Raw genomic sequence first — 17,973 nt, 5'->3', positions numbered from 1 at the left:
TTTTTCCAGACAGAGTCTCTCTCTGTCACCCAGGCTAGAGTGCAGTGGTGCAATCATAGCTCACTGCAGCCTTGACTTACTCAGCTTAAGTGATTCTCTCACCTCATCCCTATAAATAGCTGGGACTATGGGCACATGCTACCATGCCTGGCTAATTTTTTTGTATTTTTTTGTAGAGACAAGATTTCACCATGTTGCCCAGGCTGGACCATTACCTTTTTTTTTTTGAGGTTTCAATATTTTGCTCAAGTTTTTTTTTAAGTTAATTACAGCATTTGAAGAAGAGGATCTAATTCCATACAAAATGGAAGACTCTAAAATGAACCCATTAAACTGCTAAAAAATAAATTGAGTGGTGAGAATACCACATAAGCCCAATTTAGATTCTGAGTGCTGTCACCCTGTGATTACAATTATACAGACTCTTCCAAGCTTATAGCTAGAGCTGGAAGCTATTTTATACTCTGATGCAAGGACAGAAAAAAACCACAACTCAGGAAGGAATTAAGTCCTGAATTATTGGCTTCATCACATCCACCCTCTCCACCCCAAAACAGCACAAAAGAAACAGTGACCACACCCTGTAGATCTTTTTGTTTAAAAGAGGTAATGAAGAACTGGGATGGGAACAAGTCATGAAGATCTGTCTTAAAAAGGTCCCTTTCAGGTAAGTTTGTACACACCATCAAGCAACGAGCCTCTCATCAATTAGGGTTAGGAAACTGAGGTTCAATTCTCAGGAAATCACAATTTCATTCATTTACTCAATATGAATTTACAAGATGCCTATATATTATCAGCTTCCCCTTGCAGCCATTTCTAGATAAAAAAGAAACCTGGCATCTCTACAGGGGCCACCAAGTTCCCCAAATCTACCACTGAAAGGACCTTTTTGGAACTGGGTTTCTTCTGTACCCCTGAAAGGGTAACATCTTAAAGCTGAATCATCTTTAACCTGGAGATCCAATATGACATTTAGCAATACTTGCATCCCAGACATACACCATTAAAAGATAGACTTAATTGTGAAGGTAGCTATGCTGCAAAATAATTTAAACAATTCTACAGCTTGAAATTCCAGTCCTAGACCAAGCTTGTGGCCACCAGCATAGATGTTCTTGCCACCCAGGAGAGCTGACAGTGTCAGTATGAAACCTGGCTTTAGGGTTTAAGTGTATCCTAAACATATCAGCCTGGAGTTGTTCACTTCAGTGGAGAAGTGGGCTTTAGGGTTTAAGTGTATCCTAAACATATCAGCCTGGAGTTGTTCACTTCAGTGGAGAAGTGGGCTTTAGGGTCGATCTGATACTTGGCTGCTATTCTGAAGCGAGTGTTACTGTTTCCTGCTGTCCCAGCGAGATTCACAGCAGTCTCCAACTTCTTGCTCACCTGGTAATTGGAGCTGCCAAACTCTGTCCCGTCATTCACATTACTGTGAAGCTGGAATTCATCAGTCTTGTGGCCAACCGCAAAGCTGCTCTGGGTCACTCAGGACTTTGTGGTCTCAAAATTCTCCTGGTAGCTGGTCACAGCCAATCCTCATAACCCAGCACTTAGAGCGCCTCGGACTGAAGGCCCAGCAATGTCCAAATCCACGTCGCAGCCCAGGTTAATGTGCTCCCGCTTGTATCCTGTCTTGATTTTAGCATTTTTCCCCCAGTGTTAGGGGAGAAGGATGAATGGAGGGTCAGCTTCAGTCCACATGCTAACTGATCTTCCATAGTAATCTCAGCGCCTCGTGTGTTGTCAGTGTTCCATTTCTTTGCAAATGTCAGGCCATATTCGGTCTATCTGTACTTGGTTTCCAGACTGCCTGTCACTTTGGTGGTCTCCGTGTTGGCTGAGCCTGAGCTTGTAAATTCCAATCCATTCTCAGATTTTGTTTTCAAATCAGGTTTTATTAAGCCAAATCCATATCCCTTGGTGAAGACATGCTTGGCAGATTTGCCAAGATTAGCATATGTGAGTGGCACAGCCATCTTCTGCTCAGAGACAATGCCAGTGGGCTCAGAGGTGTCTATGGTGAGGGCTATGGCTCCACTACCTATTTTTAAAAACATTCTAGACACAAACTCCCTAGCAGTCAGCTCCAGGCCTAGCCAGGCCTTAGAAGAGATGTCATAATTTATTTTCTACCTTCTACTGTTCAGCTACATATTACGTTGGAGGAACATAAAACAATGTTACTGAAAATATATGTCAACATACTAATGATATATAATGATTTATTTACTTTTGCCCTAATTACCCTTCTAAATGAAGAATTACAGATGTATTACTAGAGATAATGAATTATTTCTTTTCCAGAAAGTAAAGCTATTTGCTTTTTACTAAATGAACAAGTTAACAACAACAGAAAAGCACCAAGTACACAACCAATTAAAATGAAACTTAAACTAGCATGCTCTCTCTTCCGAAATAATAACAAAAATGTTATGGGATAAGTAAATTAATAGCTGAAAAATATTAACTCAACAAAATAATATTTTACTAAAATAGTTTATTGCAATAAGATTTTAACTGTATTCAAAATCAATACAAAGTAAGTTTTTAAAATTATGTACATACAAATGATTAAAACTATGTAATTAGGTGAGTAAACAGCATCAACACAATTTTAGCCTCTAAATCAATATGTAACTTTCTAAGGCTTTTTAATAAAACCTTAAAAAATATAGTGAAGAAATAGCAAAGGAACAATAGTTCATCATAGTTGTTGAAATTCACTATTTCCATAAGAATAAAAAAGTCCTCCATCAAGGTATATTTGAGACAAATAATTTATTATTTTGAAGGGTAGCTGGAGGAAAGTCTGATTCACTTCTGTTTACAGCAGTCTAGGGAACATTATAATTAAATAGCTTATTTTTCCAAACTTCACACATGCTAGACCTATGTCTCCAACAGATTTTTCCTCAGTATTAATATGGTAAAGTACACTGAATTTCATATTTATATATATATGTATATAAAATATCTATATTGATTTTTAGTCAGTTTGGAACAACTGTCCATGTGTAACAAATTATTAACAATTCTGATCTTTGCACGTGTACATATATATGCCCACAAAAACTGGTCTGTTGATGAATCTAAAAAAATATATTAAGATGCCAAATAAATTGATTTCATTATGAAATGAAGACTTAATTATTAAGAATATATTTTATCAGGCATTTTGATAACTGTTACTCCAAGTATAGGTGATTTACCCAGTGTATTTTAAAAAGTAAATGAATCCCACTGTAGTTTTTCTTGAAGGAAAAATCATTTCTCCAGTTGCTGAGGGGTACTAAAAGCTTCGTACACATTAGCAGCAAAGTCTTTCACTTGTTCCATTGTCAACAGATCCTAGCAAAGATGATAATATAACATTATAGTTTGCAAAATGTATAGATAATTTGAATTAATTTCTGTAATCAAGCGATGAATTCAGCTTTAAGTTTTGTGGTAAAGGCCAAGAGGCAAACCATTTAAGAAAATGAGTAGTTTTTCTTGTAATAAATTCTAGGAGATAGTTATTATTTAGGTTCTTATATGAGGGATGATGGTATCGTAAGTGTTCAAGTGTGACTTTGAGGGACAAAAACCCCAAATAGTCTTCAAATGAATTTGTGTGTATGTCAAGTGCTAGATAAGTATCTGTTGAATAAATAATTACAGGAGTAAAGGTACTTTTGCTGGAAGCTGACGTAACATGGTTAAGGGTTATTACTTTCTAGAAGATCTAACATACGGTATGAATATATGTAGTAAGTGCATATTTTACATGTACACACATACATGAACCACACATATACACTATAGTGTAAGGGTTCTTAACACCCCAAGGGATTTGCGAATGTAAAGATAAGAAAAAAATTACATCTACATTTTCTTTAACTTCTAACCAAAATCTGGTTATCTCTTTCAATTATGAATGTAGGCAACAAACTGTGATGATATTAGCAGGTTGTATGACTTTGTTTTCAATAGAAATCATAGGCATTTTCATGTCATATGACAGTTGTGGAAGTTATCAGAACTCTCATTATATCTTGGTATTTAATGCATGAATAAAGATGCAATACTGCTATATCATAAACTGAATTTTAAAAGAAATTTTGAAAACTATATATGATTGGTTTCCTTTATAATATTATGTATTTTATTGTATGCACTTACAAATATTGTTCTGAGAAGGGGTCCATAGGCTTCACCAGCCTGTGAAAGGGTCCATGACAGAAAAGGTTGAGAGCCTCTGAGAGTGTCAAAGAAATGGGAAGTAAACCTGTCCCTAGTGATCTCTGTTTCTTAAGTATCAGAAAATCCAAGTGAGGTTTAGACATGTCCTAATGTCAATCAATTCATGGTTAAATTATCTCATCAGAGAATCTGATGTTATTTAGTTTCAAGTATTCAGTCTAGGTGTTCAATGAAACATAGGTTTAGATCAATGTTTCTCAAACCAGAATTTACAGACATGCTTTCAGGGGCCCAAGAATTTGAGGGGAAATTTTGTGTTTTGATTTCTATGAAAATGTAAAGAAAACTCAAACATGCTCTTGATTATTGAGAAGATAAAACATATAACCTACTATTGTTCCTGATTTTAGGGCATTTGTTTATATTTATGTTCTTATTGGGTTTAAGTAACATTACTTTAACTGTCTTGTGCTAATGAGAAAAGAACAGAGGCAGAAAATCTTTCAGATGAAGGCCAAATCAAGTAAAACACATGATACAAATGAAGCTTTCAGAATAGTCACAGTAGATAAAAAAAAAATACTAGCAAGTCAGCTTTAGAAAATGCAGGCTGAATGCTCAACAGCATGAACAGTAGCAGACAGGTCCACATTCACTTTGGCACAACAAATTATTAATAGTAGCCGTCAGCCATATTATAGAACAATCTGTTTGTTTTTTGTAATTTAGATTCTAATTGATAATAAAAGTGCTTTGGTTTTGAGTTACGAAAAAGCTTTTTTTTTTTTTTTTTTTGAGACGGAGTCTTGCTGTCGCCCAGGCTGGAGTGCAGTGGCGCGATTTCGGCTCACTGCAGGCTCCGCCCCCTGGGGTTCACGCCATTCTCCTGCCTCAGCCTCCCGAGTAGCTGGGACTACAGGCGCCCGCCACCTCGCCCGGCTAATTTTTTTTTGTATTTTTAGTAGAGATGGGGTTTCACCGTGTTAGCCAGGATGGTCTCGATCTCCTGACCTCGTGATCCACCCGCCTCGGCCTCCCAAAGTGCTGGGATTACAGGCGTGAGCCACCGTGCCCGGCGAAAAAGCTCTAATCTTAAGGATCTTATTGAGTTTTTAATTTACACACTAAAAATGATTTAAACACTGGAGGACTGTGGTATATGTATGTACATATGTATGTGAGGTATATGGACAAATCTGAGAAACACTACCATTGTAGTGCAAAAGCAGCCATAAACAACACATAAACCAATGGGCATGCTGTCACCCAGTAAAACTTACAAAAGCTGGTGCTTGGCTGGATTTGGCTAATAGGTCATAGCTGGCTTATATCAGCTTTATAATAAAGACTTCAATCTGTTCAAATACTGTATCCTGATGCAGCTTCCAGGATGTTTTCAGTAGTCTGAGATAAAAATTATGTATCATAGGGTTGGTTCACACTATAAAAGCTCTTTCCTTATGTTATCTGAAAGCAACCTGAAATAATTTATCTTCTGCTTATGTTATTTGAAAGCTATTTGAAAATAATTTGAAAAACCACCTTTCTCAATTGTTTTCTGATTCTCCCATTTCCTACCTTTACCAACTACCATCCTAGTATCTTCTACCAAAGGGGTCAGCAAAGTATGGCCTGCAGGCCAAATCCACTGCTGCCTGTTTCTGTATATAAAGTTTTGTTGAAACAGCCATACTCTTTTGTTCATGTACGTTTCTGACTGCTTTCACACTGCCAGAGCAGAGTTGAATAGTTTCTGTAGAGAATGTATGTTGCATTAAGCCTAAAGTGTGTACTATCTGGCCCTGTAGTTTGCCAAACCCCTGTTCTACAGCATTCCCACAATAGGCTCTCCTACACACCATTGTAGTTGAAGTAGTAGCAGTAATTCGAAAGGACTAATTTTATGTAAATTAACATTCTAATCAAGGCAAAGGCTTTACAAAAAGATAAGTGGAAATAGTAAAGCATATGACAATTTATTAAGAAGACCACTTGGTATTTTAACTCATAGAAATTATATTTTAAAAAATTAAACTATAATTGTAATAGCCTTGTCAATCAATGGTCTAGTATATACATTTAATATACAGCCAGTTACACTAAAAAACTTTACTAAGCATTAGTATCAATGGTGTTTTTACTATACTGAAACATTTGTTTTTATTATCAATTATATTGATTTTAATTAAAGTGTAGTGCATAAAATTATTTAAGCATTAAGGCTGATGATGCTTTATGCTTGGTTGTAATTTCCACTCATCTGTCAAAATGAACAGCCTACTGGCCAAGCCAGGGACTTCTACAGAAGAGGACAAAGGTAAAGGTAAGGTTTAAATGCCCCAAGTTATGACCTTTTTCTCACATTGATATAGATGTGAAGCTTAAAATTCAGTAAAACGAGATCAGCCTTATTCACTATTTCTTCTGCAATATGAGTGCCCAGCTCTTATGGGTGAGAAAGCAGACAGAAGACTGAAGAGTCCAGTGAGGGAAAATGTGCATATGAAGGACAGGCTGATGACACCACAGTGAAAGGAGGAAATGAACTCTTAGTCTCAGTGCTCTCCACATTCCCAAGAGTTAAAAAGACTACAGAGAGGATACACTAAATTGTCTGAGACAAGTTACACTAAGAAGATGTCAGATTTATGCTTAGGCCATAGGGTCTCTTCTCATTGTACATTATTGACGCAGTTTGCAATTGCTATTGCAAACAATTTTTTAACTTATAACACAGTTTCCAAGTTTGGACATGACTCAGAAATTCAAAGTTATTTTGTTTATAATATTTGTCTTACTCAATGAATTACTGAATTACTCAATGAATTACTGAATTACTCCATGCATTCCAAATGGAAATGAAGAAGAAAGATGGACTTATAGGTAGTCTGATAAAACATTTAAATGACCCACTGTTTATGTGGCTTTTAGTGAGCATATTATTGATGCACTATTAACAGTTACGTTAATCGCTAAAATGCTTTACTTCTCCACAAATTTTTTTAGTTTTCCTCAAAATGTGTAGAACAAGATCCTTGATCTGCCTCAAGGCTCAATCTTCTTACTAGCACAGCTTAATGTAAAACATTCATGCTATATAAATTCAACTGACCACTATAATATACCTGGACTAAAATGTAGTCCCACAGTGTTGGACTACAACACGGAGAAAGGTACTCCAAACTTACACATTTGCTACGGTCCATTATTACTCTCATGGGACACTCTACCACACTCTACATGTAGTTCCAAGTTCTGTGATTTTGTGAAAAAATCTCTCAGCAGAGAATGTAACTTTATGTTAGACAAACATGACCACCACCACGAATATAATTTGCTTTTAATAACACTCCCAAGCTTTCTTCTTACCTGAACAAAATGACTAGGTGTTTCACTGCAAACTGAATGGATCTGTCCGTTTACTATTGGAATTATCTTAGCTAAAGGCAGGCTGACACTGGAAAGACTGAAAAATCATCACAGTAATGATTATTTTCTGAAATGACCTCACAGGACTTTAACATCTTAATTATAAAAGTAATACATAGCCATTGAAGAATATTTTTGGAAATCTATTAAAAAGGAAAAAACCCCACAATTCTATCGCTTAGAAATAACAACTCTAATTGACATCATGACCAATTTCTTCTGGCGTTTTTTTACACATATCTTTGTTTTTTTTGTGTCTACCAAAAACCTCTAACCTCCTAAGCATACTGTTTTTGCATTTTTATTGTTATGAGTATTTTCCATCTTATTAAAAGTTCTAAAGTGTTTGTCTGATTGTTTTTTAATGACTATACAGTAATCTGTCCTCTAGCTGTGACAATTTATATCATGAGCTCCCTAGAGTTGGGCATTTCAGTTTTTGCCTAAATTTTCTTAATCTAAGTAAGTTTTTGTATAAACACGAAATCACGGGGTCAAAGGGTATGACTGTATCTGCTCCATTATGCCTTCTTTCAACATCCGACATTATCCTTTTCTTTAATCTTTCCACATCTGATAGGTGAAAGTGGTATCTTACAGGTTAAATCTGCATTTCTCTTAATTACTAACAATGTTGGGTATTTCCCCCCTACTCCAGTGAACCACACCATTATCTATCAGGCTCTAGAAGCAACAAATATGGGCATTATCCCTGGCACTTCTCTTGCCTATATCCAATCAGATATTCTAAAGATTTCTCAAAAGAAATCTTTTAATAATCTTAAAATCTTTTGAAAATCCTTGGCGCTTCTTTCCCTTGCCTATATTCAAATAAAGAAGTGCCAAGAATTCTCCCCATTGCCCAACAGATTCCAAGCTGAGCCATTATCTCTTGCCTGGACTACAGCAATAACTTTTTAAGTTGCTGGAGCACAATAAACATTTGTTGGATGCATAAATGAATACATGTATGTATCACTGTATGTATGTGATGTAATGACTTAAACAACAAGACTCATTTTTGTGTTGGGCTTGTAGATTTAGTCTTATTATATTAAATATGACATCTCATACATTTCAACCTAGGGCTGCACTAGAAATTTCCTTTTAAATATCATGCAAGTGCTGAAGCTAGGGTGTACAACCAGTGTGCTATGCTGAGATTTGAGGCAATGCTTAAAAAAGAATAAAGAAAGTGGGAAGATTTATGTATTCTTGAGGGAAGCAGGCATTATTTTTTTTCAATATGTACCGTTGCGGCATTTTTCAAAATCTATCATGATTTTGATTACTTGATTGCTGTCTCCCCTTCACTATCATGCAAGCTCCATGAGGTTACATACCATGTCTATCTTATGCACTGTATTGTCCCAGCACATAGTAAAGGGTCTTGTGTACAGCGGACATCCAATACATACTTGTTGAATTGATTAATAAGTTTTCATTCATCCATTGCTGTGTCCTGCCCCAGTCCCTGTTTCCCCAATTCCTTTCCCACCAACCAAAGAAATCATACAATGTAAATTCCACTACATCACTCTCCTGCTCAAAACTCTCCAGTAGCCTTCCAGCGTTCTCAGATGACAGCCATACCTGTATGTGCTGCATTCTCCAGCTTTGTCTGACACCACTCTTGTTCTATGTGTTCAGCTACCATGCCAGCCTCTTTATAAGTCTTAAAATGTACTTAGGTGGCTTCAAAACCTTTGCCCTGTGGCTTCTGCCCAGAATGTCAACTGTCCCACTGCAGTCTAGGGTCATATTTAATAGCTCCCAATCTTAGTTTTCAGTTCAAATTATTTCCTCAGGAAAACTGCTTGACTGTCCACTTTTGTTTAAATTTTTCTATTATATGGTCAGTGTTCTTCTCCTTTATAACACTTCTTATAGTTTATACAATTATATTTACTATTTCCCCAACTAGATTGTAAGATCCATGGGAACAGAAACCTACTACAGTGCATGATTCATAGCACGTGTTCAATAAATCTTAGATTAACAAACTGGCCATTTCCATCTGCTCTTTTGTGAATTATCTGTGTCTTTGATGCACATTTTCTAAGAAAGAAAATTTTTCTTTCCTTAGGTGTTTGCTTCCTTAATTGATGTGCAAAAGTTCTGTATATAATGTCATTACACTCATGTATGATATATATATAGAGAGAGCAAACATTTCCTTCTATATATTATTTGCATTTAATATTGATGAAAAGCTTATAAAAGCTTGTTTGATCTTTAAGTTTTAAAAATTATACAGTCAAACCTAGCCTTCTTTTATATAAAGTTCTTTACTTTCATTCTTAGAAATACCTTCTCCATCTTGAGGTCACATAAAGAGTCACCTGTTTTCGATCAGTATATTTGTTTTTACTTAGTATATTTAAATGCTTAAACCTCCTGAATTTTATTAGTCATTGTAAAATGACTAATTGTTATTTGTCTTACCAACATACATTTTGCCCACAATCATTACTAACATCCTACATTTTTTAGGGTTACTTCTGGGTTTTACATTCTATTTCACTGACTTACCTATTATTTTATGAGTAACATTAATAATTATACCTTATATTATATATTATACAGGAAAAGCATATTCATTGCTCTTCTTTTCCAATAATTGCTTAAACATTCTCACTCCATTATTCCTCCAGATTACCTTTATTATCATTTGTCAGGTTTAAGATGAAAAAAATCAACCATCCTCCAATCTCCAATAGAATTTTGATAATATTTTGATTATATTTTAGATTAATTTTGGAAGGCTAATTTTACACTTTTTAGTTGATTCTCTTGGGTTTCTAAGTATAAAGTCTGACACCTTCATATAACAATAGCTTTTTCTTCTCCCTTTTCAAAATTGATATCATTTTTAAAGATAGCATGAGTTTAACTTAGAAAACCAACAGTCAACTAACAGTTTATTAAAATGGTAAGAACACTCAGTAAATTGTCTATTTTCCTTCTTTTTTCGCTATCCAACAGTAAAAGTTACCTATTTTCAAGATATAAGTATAATTGGATCTCAAAATTGGTCTTCTTCTAGCCTTACTCCATTAGATAGAATAATAGAATGATGCTGAATTGGATCTCAAAATTGGTCTTCTCCTAGCCTTACTCCATTAGATAGAATAATAGAATGATGCTGAATAATCTGTCAATAGTGACCATCTTTATACTGTTTTTGAACTTAATGGAAATCATTCTAGTTTTACTATTAAGTATATTTGCTTTTGATTTCAAATACTCTTTATTTATTTATTATTATTTTTTTAAGAGACAGGGTCTTGTTCTGTCACTCAGACTGGAGTACAGTGGCATGATCATAGCTCACTGCGGCCTTGAACTCTGGGGCTCAAGCAATCCTCTTGGTAGTTTTTAAAATTTTTGTAGAGATGGGAGTCTTGCTATATTCCCCAGGCTGGTCTTGAACTCCTAGCCTCAAGCAATCTTCCTGCCTTGGCCTCCAAAAGCATCGGGATTACAGATGTGAGCTATCACACCTGACTCAAATATTATTTTATTATATAGAAATGTAGTTTTTATTTCTACTAAGAGGTTTTATCCATAATAAATGTTGTTTTATTGAATGTCTTTTCAGCAACACTGAAGATAATGTTTTTTATCTTATTAGCTTACTAATGTTATGGATTACCAAAATAGCTTTTCTAGTTTTAACCCTCCTTACATTCTTAAACCTTAATTAATCATAGTGTTGGAGAATGATTAAAAATTTGGAGAAAAATTTCTATCTCAGATAGACACTATTGAACACCTGGCTTTACCACTTGACCTGAAGTTATTTAATTTTTCTGAGTCTTAGTCTCCTTACCTGGAAAATGAAGAATACTAGTACATATTTCCTAGGATTATTTTAAGAATTCAATGAGATACATTCCGAAAAATACCTATCATCAAACTAGCACATGGAAAAAGTATTAGCTGCTATTATTATTGTAATATACTTCTGGATTTCATTTGCACTTTTGACTTTTAAATATCCATTATACATTATATTACATGAATATGTAATACATATAATACATTAATACATATATGTTGCATATATATTTTATATATATATATATAAATTAAAGCCTTTATTAGTTTACCTCATTTTTCAGTTGATTCTCTTCAGAGGTCTGGCTTATTAATTACAATACACATAAATAATATACTTTGTGTCTTTGCCAATAGTTAAAAACCTTACTTCCATCTTTTTTTAGGGGGGTGGGGGGGTCTCACTCCCTTGCCCAGGCTGAAGTGCAGTATCACAATCACAGCTCATTGAAGCCTTGACTTCCCGGGCTCAGGTGATTCTCCCACCTCAGCCTTCCACTTAGGTGGGACTACAGGCATGTGCCACATGCCCAGCTAATTTTTGTATTTTTTGTAGAGATAGGGTCTCTCCCTATGTTTCCCAGGCTGGTCTTGAACTCCTGGGCTCGCACAATCCACCCGCCTCAGCCTCCCAAGGTGCTGGGATTACAGGCCTTAGCCATTTGTTTTTTCTTGACTTACTATGATGGCTAGACTTTCACAACATATTAAACAATGATGACAACAGGCTTGATGGAAATATTTCTAGTGTTCAATCACGGAGCATGAAGTTGGTTATTGAAATGAAATAGAAAAACTTATATAGAAAATATCTACTGAGTGCCTTGTATGAGTAAAGAGACATGAAAGGGCACAAGATACTCTTTGACTTTTGAGAGGAGGCTTAAAATGTAACTGAGGAGTAAAACTCCAATTCAAGGTAGCACATGTAGGTTGTATATGAAAGTGCAGATAATGATTACTATAGTTCAGAAAAGAAACACTATCATGGCTGACGTGGCTGTAGTATAATTTTTACAATTCTTCAGTGTACAAAATCAAGTATTTGTTTATGTTAAAATAACCATTACAATTATGTATCACCACTTGCAAAATAACGAATATCTTGCTATATACAGATTATAGTGAAATTTTACTAATTGGAGCACCTTGATTTATACAGTATATAGGATTGGACTTGAGCTGAAATTTATTTTTGTATAACTTAAAAATTTTTTTAAAGATTTTATGTTGATATTTAAATTATTTCAGAAAATAACTTTATGGCTGTAAGCATTCCAAGTGCTTAATGTCAATGTCAAATTAATCTTTTCTCTATAATAAAGGGTCTCAGAGAATCTGGTAAGTAACTTCTGGCCCTATGTATTTAAGAATTAAATTGGATATTGCACATACATATTGCCTATCAATTACTGTGTCCCCAATTAAAAAAAAAAATTTAAAGCTACTTCAAAAGATGTGTCTCAAATTTTAATGAATGAGTTTACATTCAGTCAACATTAATTTAGTACCCATTATTTTCTGAATTTGATATAAAAAACTGCAAAATAGAAATCCTTAAAGAGTATAAATTCTAATATGAGACCAAAGATATTCGTGTTGGGATAATAAAGATATAGAAAACCGTAAGATACCTTATGGCATACATAAGTCCATGATTTAGTAACAGTTATGATCAAAATCACTAACAATTGCACTAATAAATGTTCTTAATTCTATAATAAGGACTGGAATGAATACATTTAAGTATTTGTAGAACTATAAGGAGCTAATTCATCAAATGAGAATCTATACCAACAATGCCCGGGTATTATAAGGACCCAAATATTGAATTATGCAGACCAAAATGGCCTGCAGTAATGGAATAACAGTAGAGAATCCATTAAAATTAAAATACATTGTGAGTTTTGTATTCTAAAGAGTTAAAAAAAAACAATAATTGGAATTCAACTTACAGAAAGGTAATCACAACTAAAGTACTTCAATATAGTGGCAAAGTTTTTGGAAGACTGCAAGTTTTAATACTGAAACCAAGAAGGAGCTTCTGCTAGTGAAGAAGTTGTTGGTTTAACAGAGTTTAATTTGTTAAAAAATGAGGCACTCAAATTTACTAGGTTTGTTGTTGTTACCTGGAACAAAAAGACAAGCAAAGCACCATTTTTTTTAGAGCATTCATTAGTATAACATTTTTATATGTCATCTTACCTATTCATAGAGTTACCATGTTGCAGGTCCTGTTCAGTAGGTCGAAAGAACTCAGCCATATTGTCTAGAAGTCTACTAAAACCTCGGTTTAAACAGGTATTCAAAACTGTACTAAAATCTGGGCTATATAAAGTAAGAAGTATAAGTTACTTTTTAGATTCTGAATGGAAGAGAAAACAAATTCAGTAATAATGTGGTTACCTTTGAAAGCCACCAACATTTCTAGTCATAATCTAATACTGTAAAAATATATCAAGGAGTCAATCTTTAAAAAGTAAGTATTAAAAAATGAGCTTATTTAGCACAACATAATGAGAATATTCATCCACTGCAGATTTTTTATACTAGTCAGCACTCTTTGTACAATGAATTTTTTAAAAAATATCAATACTAGTACTACTAATTTTGAGGAAACTCTTAAATTTCCTTATAGTCATAGATTGGTTGGCTTTACATCCTCTAGCATGACATTTCAGTGAGACAGAAAATATTACTGTGTACAGATGAGGAACTGATACTTGAGGGATGAAGAAACTTGACTAAAGGCATGTGATTAGTAAATCGGGGAGCTCAAATATGAGACCAGGGTTTTTTGATCTTAATTATACTCTCTTAGTTCCTCACAAAACTCTTTAATATAAGGAATAATATATAAAGATGCTACGAAAGCTAGAAAATATCTAGTTATGTTCAAATTTCTTGACTAGAGTGTGCATGTGTACATGCGTATCTTTCTATCTACCTTTTCTCCTTAGTCGTCTCTCTTTTTAAAAGCATTTTAATGGCTTTATTGAAGTAGGACTTAGAGGGCATAAAATTCACCCATTTTAAATGCACAAGTCAATGATTTTGAGTAAATTTGCATAGTTGTGCAACTATCGCTACAATCCAATTTTAGAACATTTTCGTCACCCACTAGGCCCATTTCCAGCCAATTCTCATCTCACTCTTAGCCCCAGGTAACCCTTAATCTACTTTTGGTCTATACAGTTTTCTGGACATTTCATAGAAACAGTCATACATATGTGGTCTTTTGTGTCTGGCTTCTTTCACTTAGCATAATGTTTTGAAGGTTGTTCTATGCTGTTGCATGTATCAATGGCTTGCTCCCCTTTTTTGCTACATAGGGCTCCATTATATGAATACATCAGATTTTATCCTTTTGTTAGTTAATAGAAATCTGGATTGTTTCCACTTTCTGCCTATTGTGAATAATGCTGTTATGAAAAATCTGAACAAGTTTTTGTTTAGAGTTGTTTTCATTCTTTTGGGTAGATACCTAGGAGTGGAATTGCTGGGTTGCACGGTAATTTGGGCTGAACTTTGTTCTTTTAAAGGTAATATGGTAAGGTTCCAAGAAGAAAAATGATTAAGGGGATGAAAGTTGAAGAAATGGAAACTGAAGAAAAGATCATCATAATACCTACCTCCTAGGGTTACTGTAAGGTTTAAATGAGTTAAGATAGATAAAGCAGTATAGAACAGTGCTTGCTGCATAAGCACTCAAAAATGTTAATTTTTAATCTTATTATTGAATTGAATTCATTTAGGCCAATGAAAGAAATGAGAAATAGGTGAGCTTGCTTCCTATTTCACACACATAAAAATAGAAGCAAAGAGAACTTCTACATACTTGTCCCACTCATCTACCCACTTACAAGTATCTGACCTATCCTCAGCCATCCCTACCTGACTCCTAAACTATTTTACTGTGTATTGAATCTCATTCCTTTCTCCTATTCAAAGTACTTTGTTCTTAAAATTAACCATGCTTTTCTACATCCATTTTTCCCTCTATCAATTCAGTAAATACTTACTGAGCATCTACTACATGCAAGGCACTGTTCTAAGAGCTGAAGATACATTGGTGAACTAAACAGCCAAAAATTACTCATCTCATGGAGTTTAGTATATAAAAAAAAGTTAAAGTCAAAATCTCCTGGCTCCCATATTCCCCTTAAATACCGTCTATTTCTCAGAATCTCTCAAAGCAAAATGTTGCAACAGTTGTCTGTGCTTGGTCTCTGCTAAACTCTAATTCTTTTGAATTAGCTTATCTCCACTGCTCCTCTGAAACTTCTCAACAAGATCAATCAACAACTCCATCTAATGTTATTTCTCTGTCTTTATCTCTGTTGGCCTTTCAGGAGCATTAGACCCAATTAATTACAGTCTCCTTGAAACATTTCTTCAATTTTCTTCCAAAATACATCATTCTTTTAGTGTTTCTTTTCTTTTGCTGGCAGCTCCTGCTCAGTCTCCTTTGCTGGCTCTTCCCCCGATCCCAAACTCTAAATGTTGGAGTGCTCTATGACTCAGTTGTCTTCTAGTCTCTATCTGTTCTTATTCCCATGTCTTTAAATACCATATACAAAGTGATGACTCCCAACGTTATATTTGTAAACTAACTCTTGAATTCCAGACTTGCATATTCAATTGCCAATAGGCATATCCACTTAGATATGCTTAACACTGCCAAAATGTAAATGACAGTTCCTATTTCCTCAAATGCTCAGCCCCAATACCTAGGAGTCATCCTTGCCTCCTCTTTCATAACCCACACTAAATAATTCCACAAGTACTACTGGTTCAACCTTAAAAATAAATCTATTATTTAGCCACTTGTTATTGCCACCACTGCTACCAACCCAGTTCAAACTGCAACTGTCTCTTGATTAGACTACTTCACTCTTGAAACTGGTTCCCTCCTTCTATTCTTACCTCTTTATAGTCAGCTTACCATAGAGCAATGAGATCTTTTATAAACACAGATGATGTCACTGCCCTGCTTAAAATTCTCCAATGGCTTCCCATACATTAAGAATAAAAAACAAATTTCTTATCATGGACTACAAGGTTCAACATACTCTGGAGTTTCCATCTATCTCTCCAGTCTCACTTCCCTATTGCTTTTCTCATTCACTGTGCTCCAGCCAACCAATGGCCTCCTTGCTATTCCTTGAACAGGCCAAGCATTAGGATCACTGCAACTGTTCTTCTGCCTTGAACTGTATTCTTCCGGGTTATAAGGTTCACTTCCACAGTATATTCAGGTCTCTGCTCAAATGACATCTCCTCAAAGAGGTCTTTTCTGACCAGCCTATTACAAACAGCATCCCTGGTCACTCTCTAACCCCTTAATCTGCTTTGTGTTTCATCAACAAAGTTATACATACTTGACATTACATCAAATTTATTAGTTTATTATTTTTCTCTCCCACTAGCATACACATTCCAGTAGGGATGAAGACCTAGAATTTAGAACAGTACCTAATATACCACAGACAGCCAATACATAGTTGATGAATAATTCAATGAGATAAATGAATTAAGTGAATGAACAAATTATTTCCATCTATGAAATATAGAAATTTCAATCCAGACAAGCTCCTGAGGGTGGAGGACTAGGGCTATACATTTGGCTTTAACTACTAGCATAGTAAAGTAATGGGAGTATAAAACATTGCCTGGGAGGCAGTTGCCAATGAAGAAAGAACAAATACCTGGGAAACACTGATGGCTTTTTTTGTTTTGTTTTGTTTGTTTGAGACAGGATCTTACTCTGTTGCCCAGGCTGGAGTAGAGTGGTGCAATCATGGCTCACCATAGCCTCAACCTTCCAGGGCTCAGGTGATCCTTCCACCTCAGCCTCCCGAGTAACTGGGACCACAGGTGTGCACCACCATGCCTGGCTAATTTTTTTTCTTTTGTTTAAGATGGGGTTTTTGCCATGTTACCCAGGCTGGTCTTGAACTCCTAGGCTCAAGCAATCTACCCGCCTCGGCCACCCAAAGTGCTGGGATTACAGGCATGAGCCACTGCACCAGGTTGGAAACACTGATATTTAAAGGAAAGACAGAGATAGAAAAATCTAAGAAATGATCTGAGAGGTGGGAGAAAAATATAGATTATACTGTCATGAAAGTCATGTGAGCAAAGAATTTCAAGAAAGGCAGTGTCAAATATCAGAGAAAGGTCAAGTAAGATGAACATTACATGTTCATTGGATATGGCAAAATATCACGGATGACCTTCTCCAGAGCTTCATGAAATGATGGGGTGGAAATCTGAATAAGAAAAAAGTGGACAATCCTACTGAGGAAAAACAAAAGACTAGAACTTGATGAATTCAGATAGTAGAGTTAGTAGCTGAGTTACCCTAAGAAATCCCTGCTTCCCTCCAGTTTGAGTAGGAAATCTTCTCTAAAGGCTGGGGAACAGAGTCGAAAATTTAATTTTAATATAATATTACACTGACCATGTTTTTCAAGAAAAACTCAAAAATAGTCTCAAGTACATTCAACATACACACAT

At 35.1% G+C, this 17,973-nt stretch overlaps 1 protein-coding gene and 1 pseudogene across 1 annotated transcript in view; both read right to left on the bottom strand.

Moving 5' to 3' along the window:
* Positions 1-1,006: 1,006 nt before the first annotated feature.
* On the bottom strand, positions 1,007-2,060 carry LOC116476970 (voltage-dependent anion-selective channel protein 1-like; annotated as a pseudogene).
* PEX3 (peroxisomal biogenesis factor 3) overlaps positions 1,486-17,973 on the bottom strand; it is a 39,987-nt gene continuing 23,499 nt past the window's right edge. Inside the window, exons 10-12 of the mRNA XM_032160689.2 lie at positions 13,660-13,782; positions 7,555-7,651; positions 1,486-3,351 (exon numbers count right to left, since the gene is read on the bottom strand). Of these exons, the coding sequence (XP_032016580.1) occupies positions 3,268-3,351; positions 7,555-7,651; positions 13,660-13,782 (304 nt within the window). The 3' untranslated portion in view covers positions 1,486-3,267. The remainder of the gene's footprint in view (positions 3,352-7,554; positions 7,652-13,659; positions 13,783-17,973) is intronic.

The sequence above is a fragment of the Hylobates moloch genome, unplaced genomic scaffold (assembly GCF_009828535.3).
Source record: "Hylobates moloch isolate HMO894 unplaced genomic scaffold, HMol_V3 SCAFFOLD_2, whole genome shotgun sequence".
Classification (NCBI taxonomy): Eukaryota; Metazoa; Chordata; class Mammalia; order Primates; family Hylobatidae; genus Hylobates; species Hylobates moloch.
Note: the sequence above shows the minus strand (reverse complement) of the source record. Positions and strands in the feature narration are given on the sequence as shown.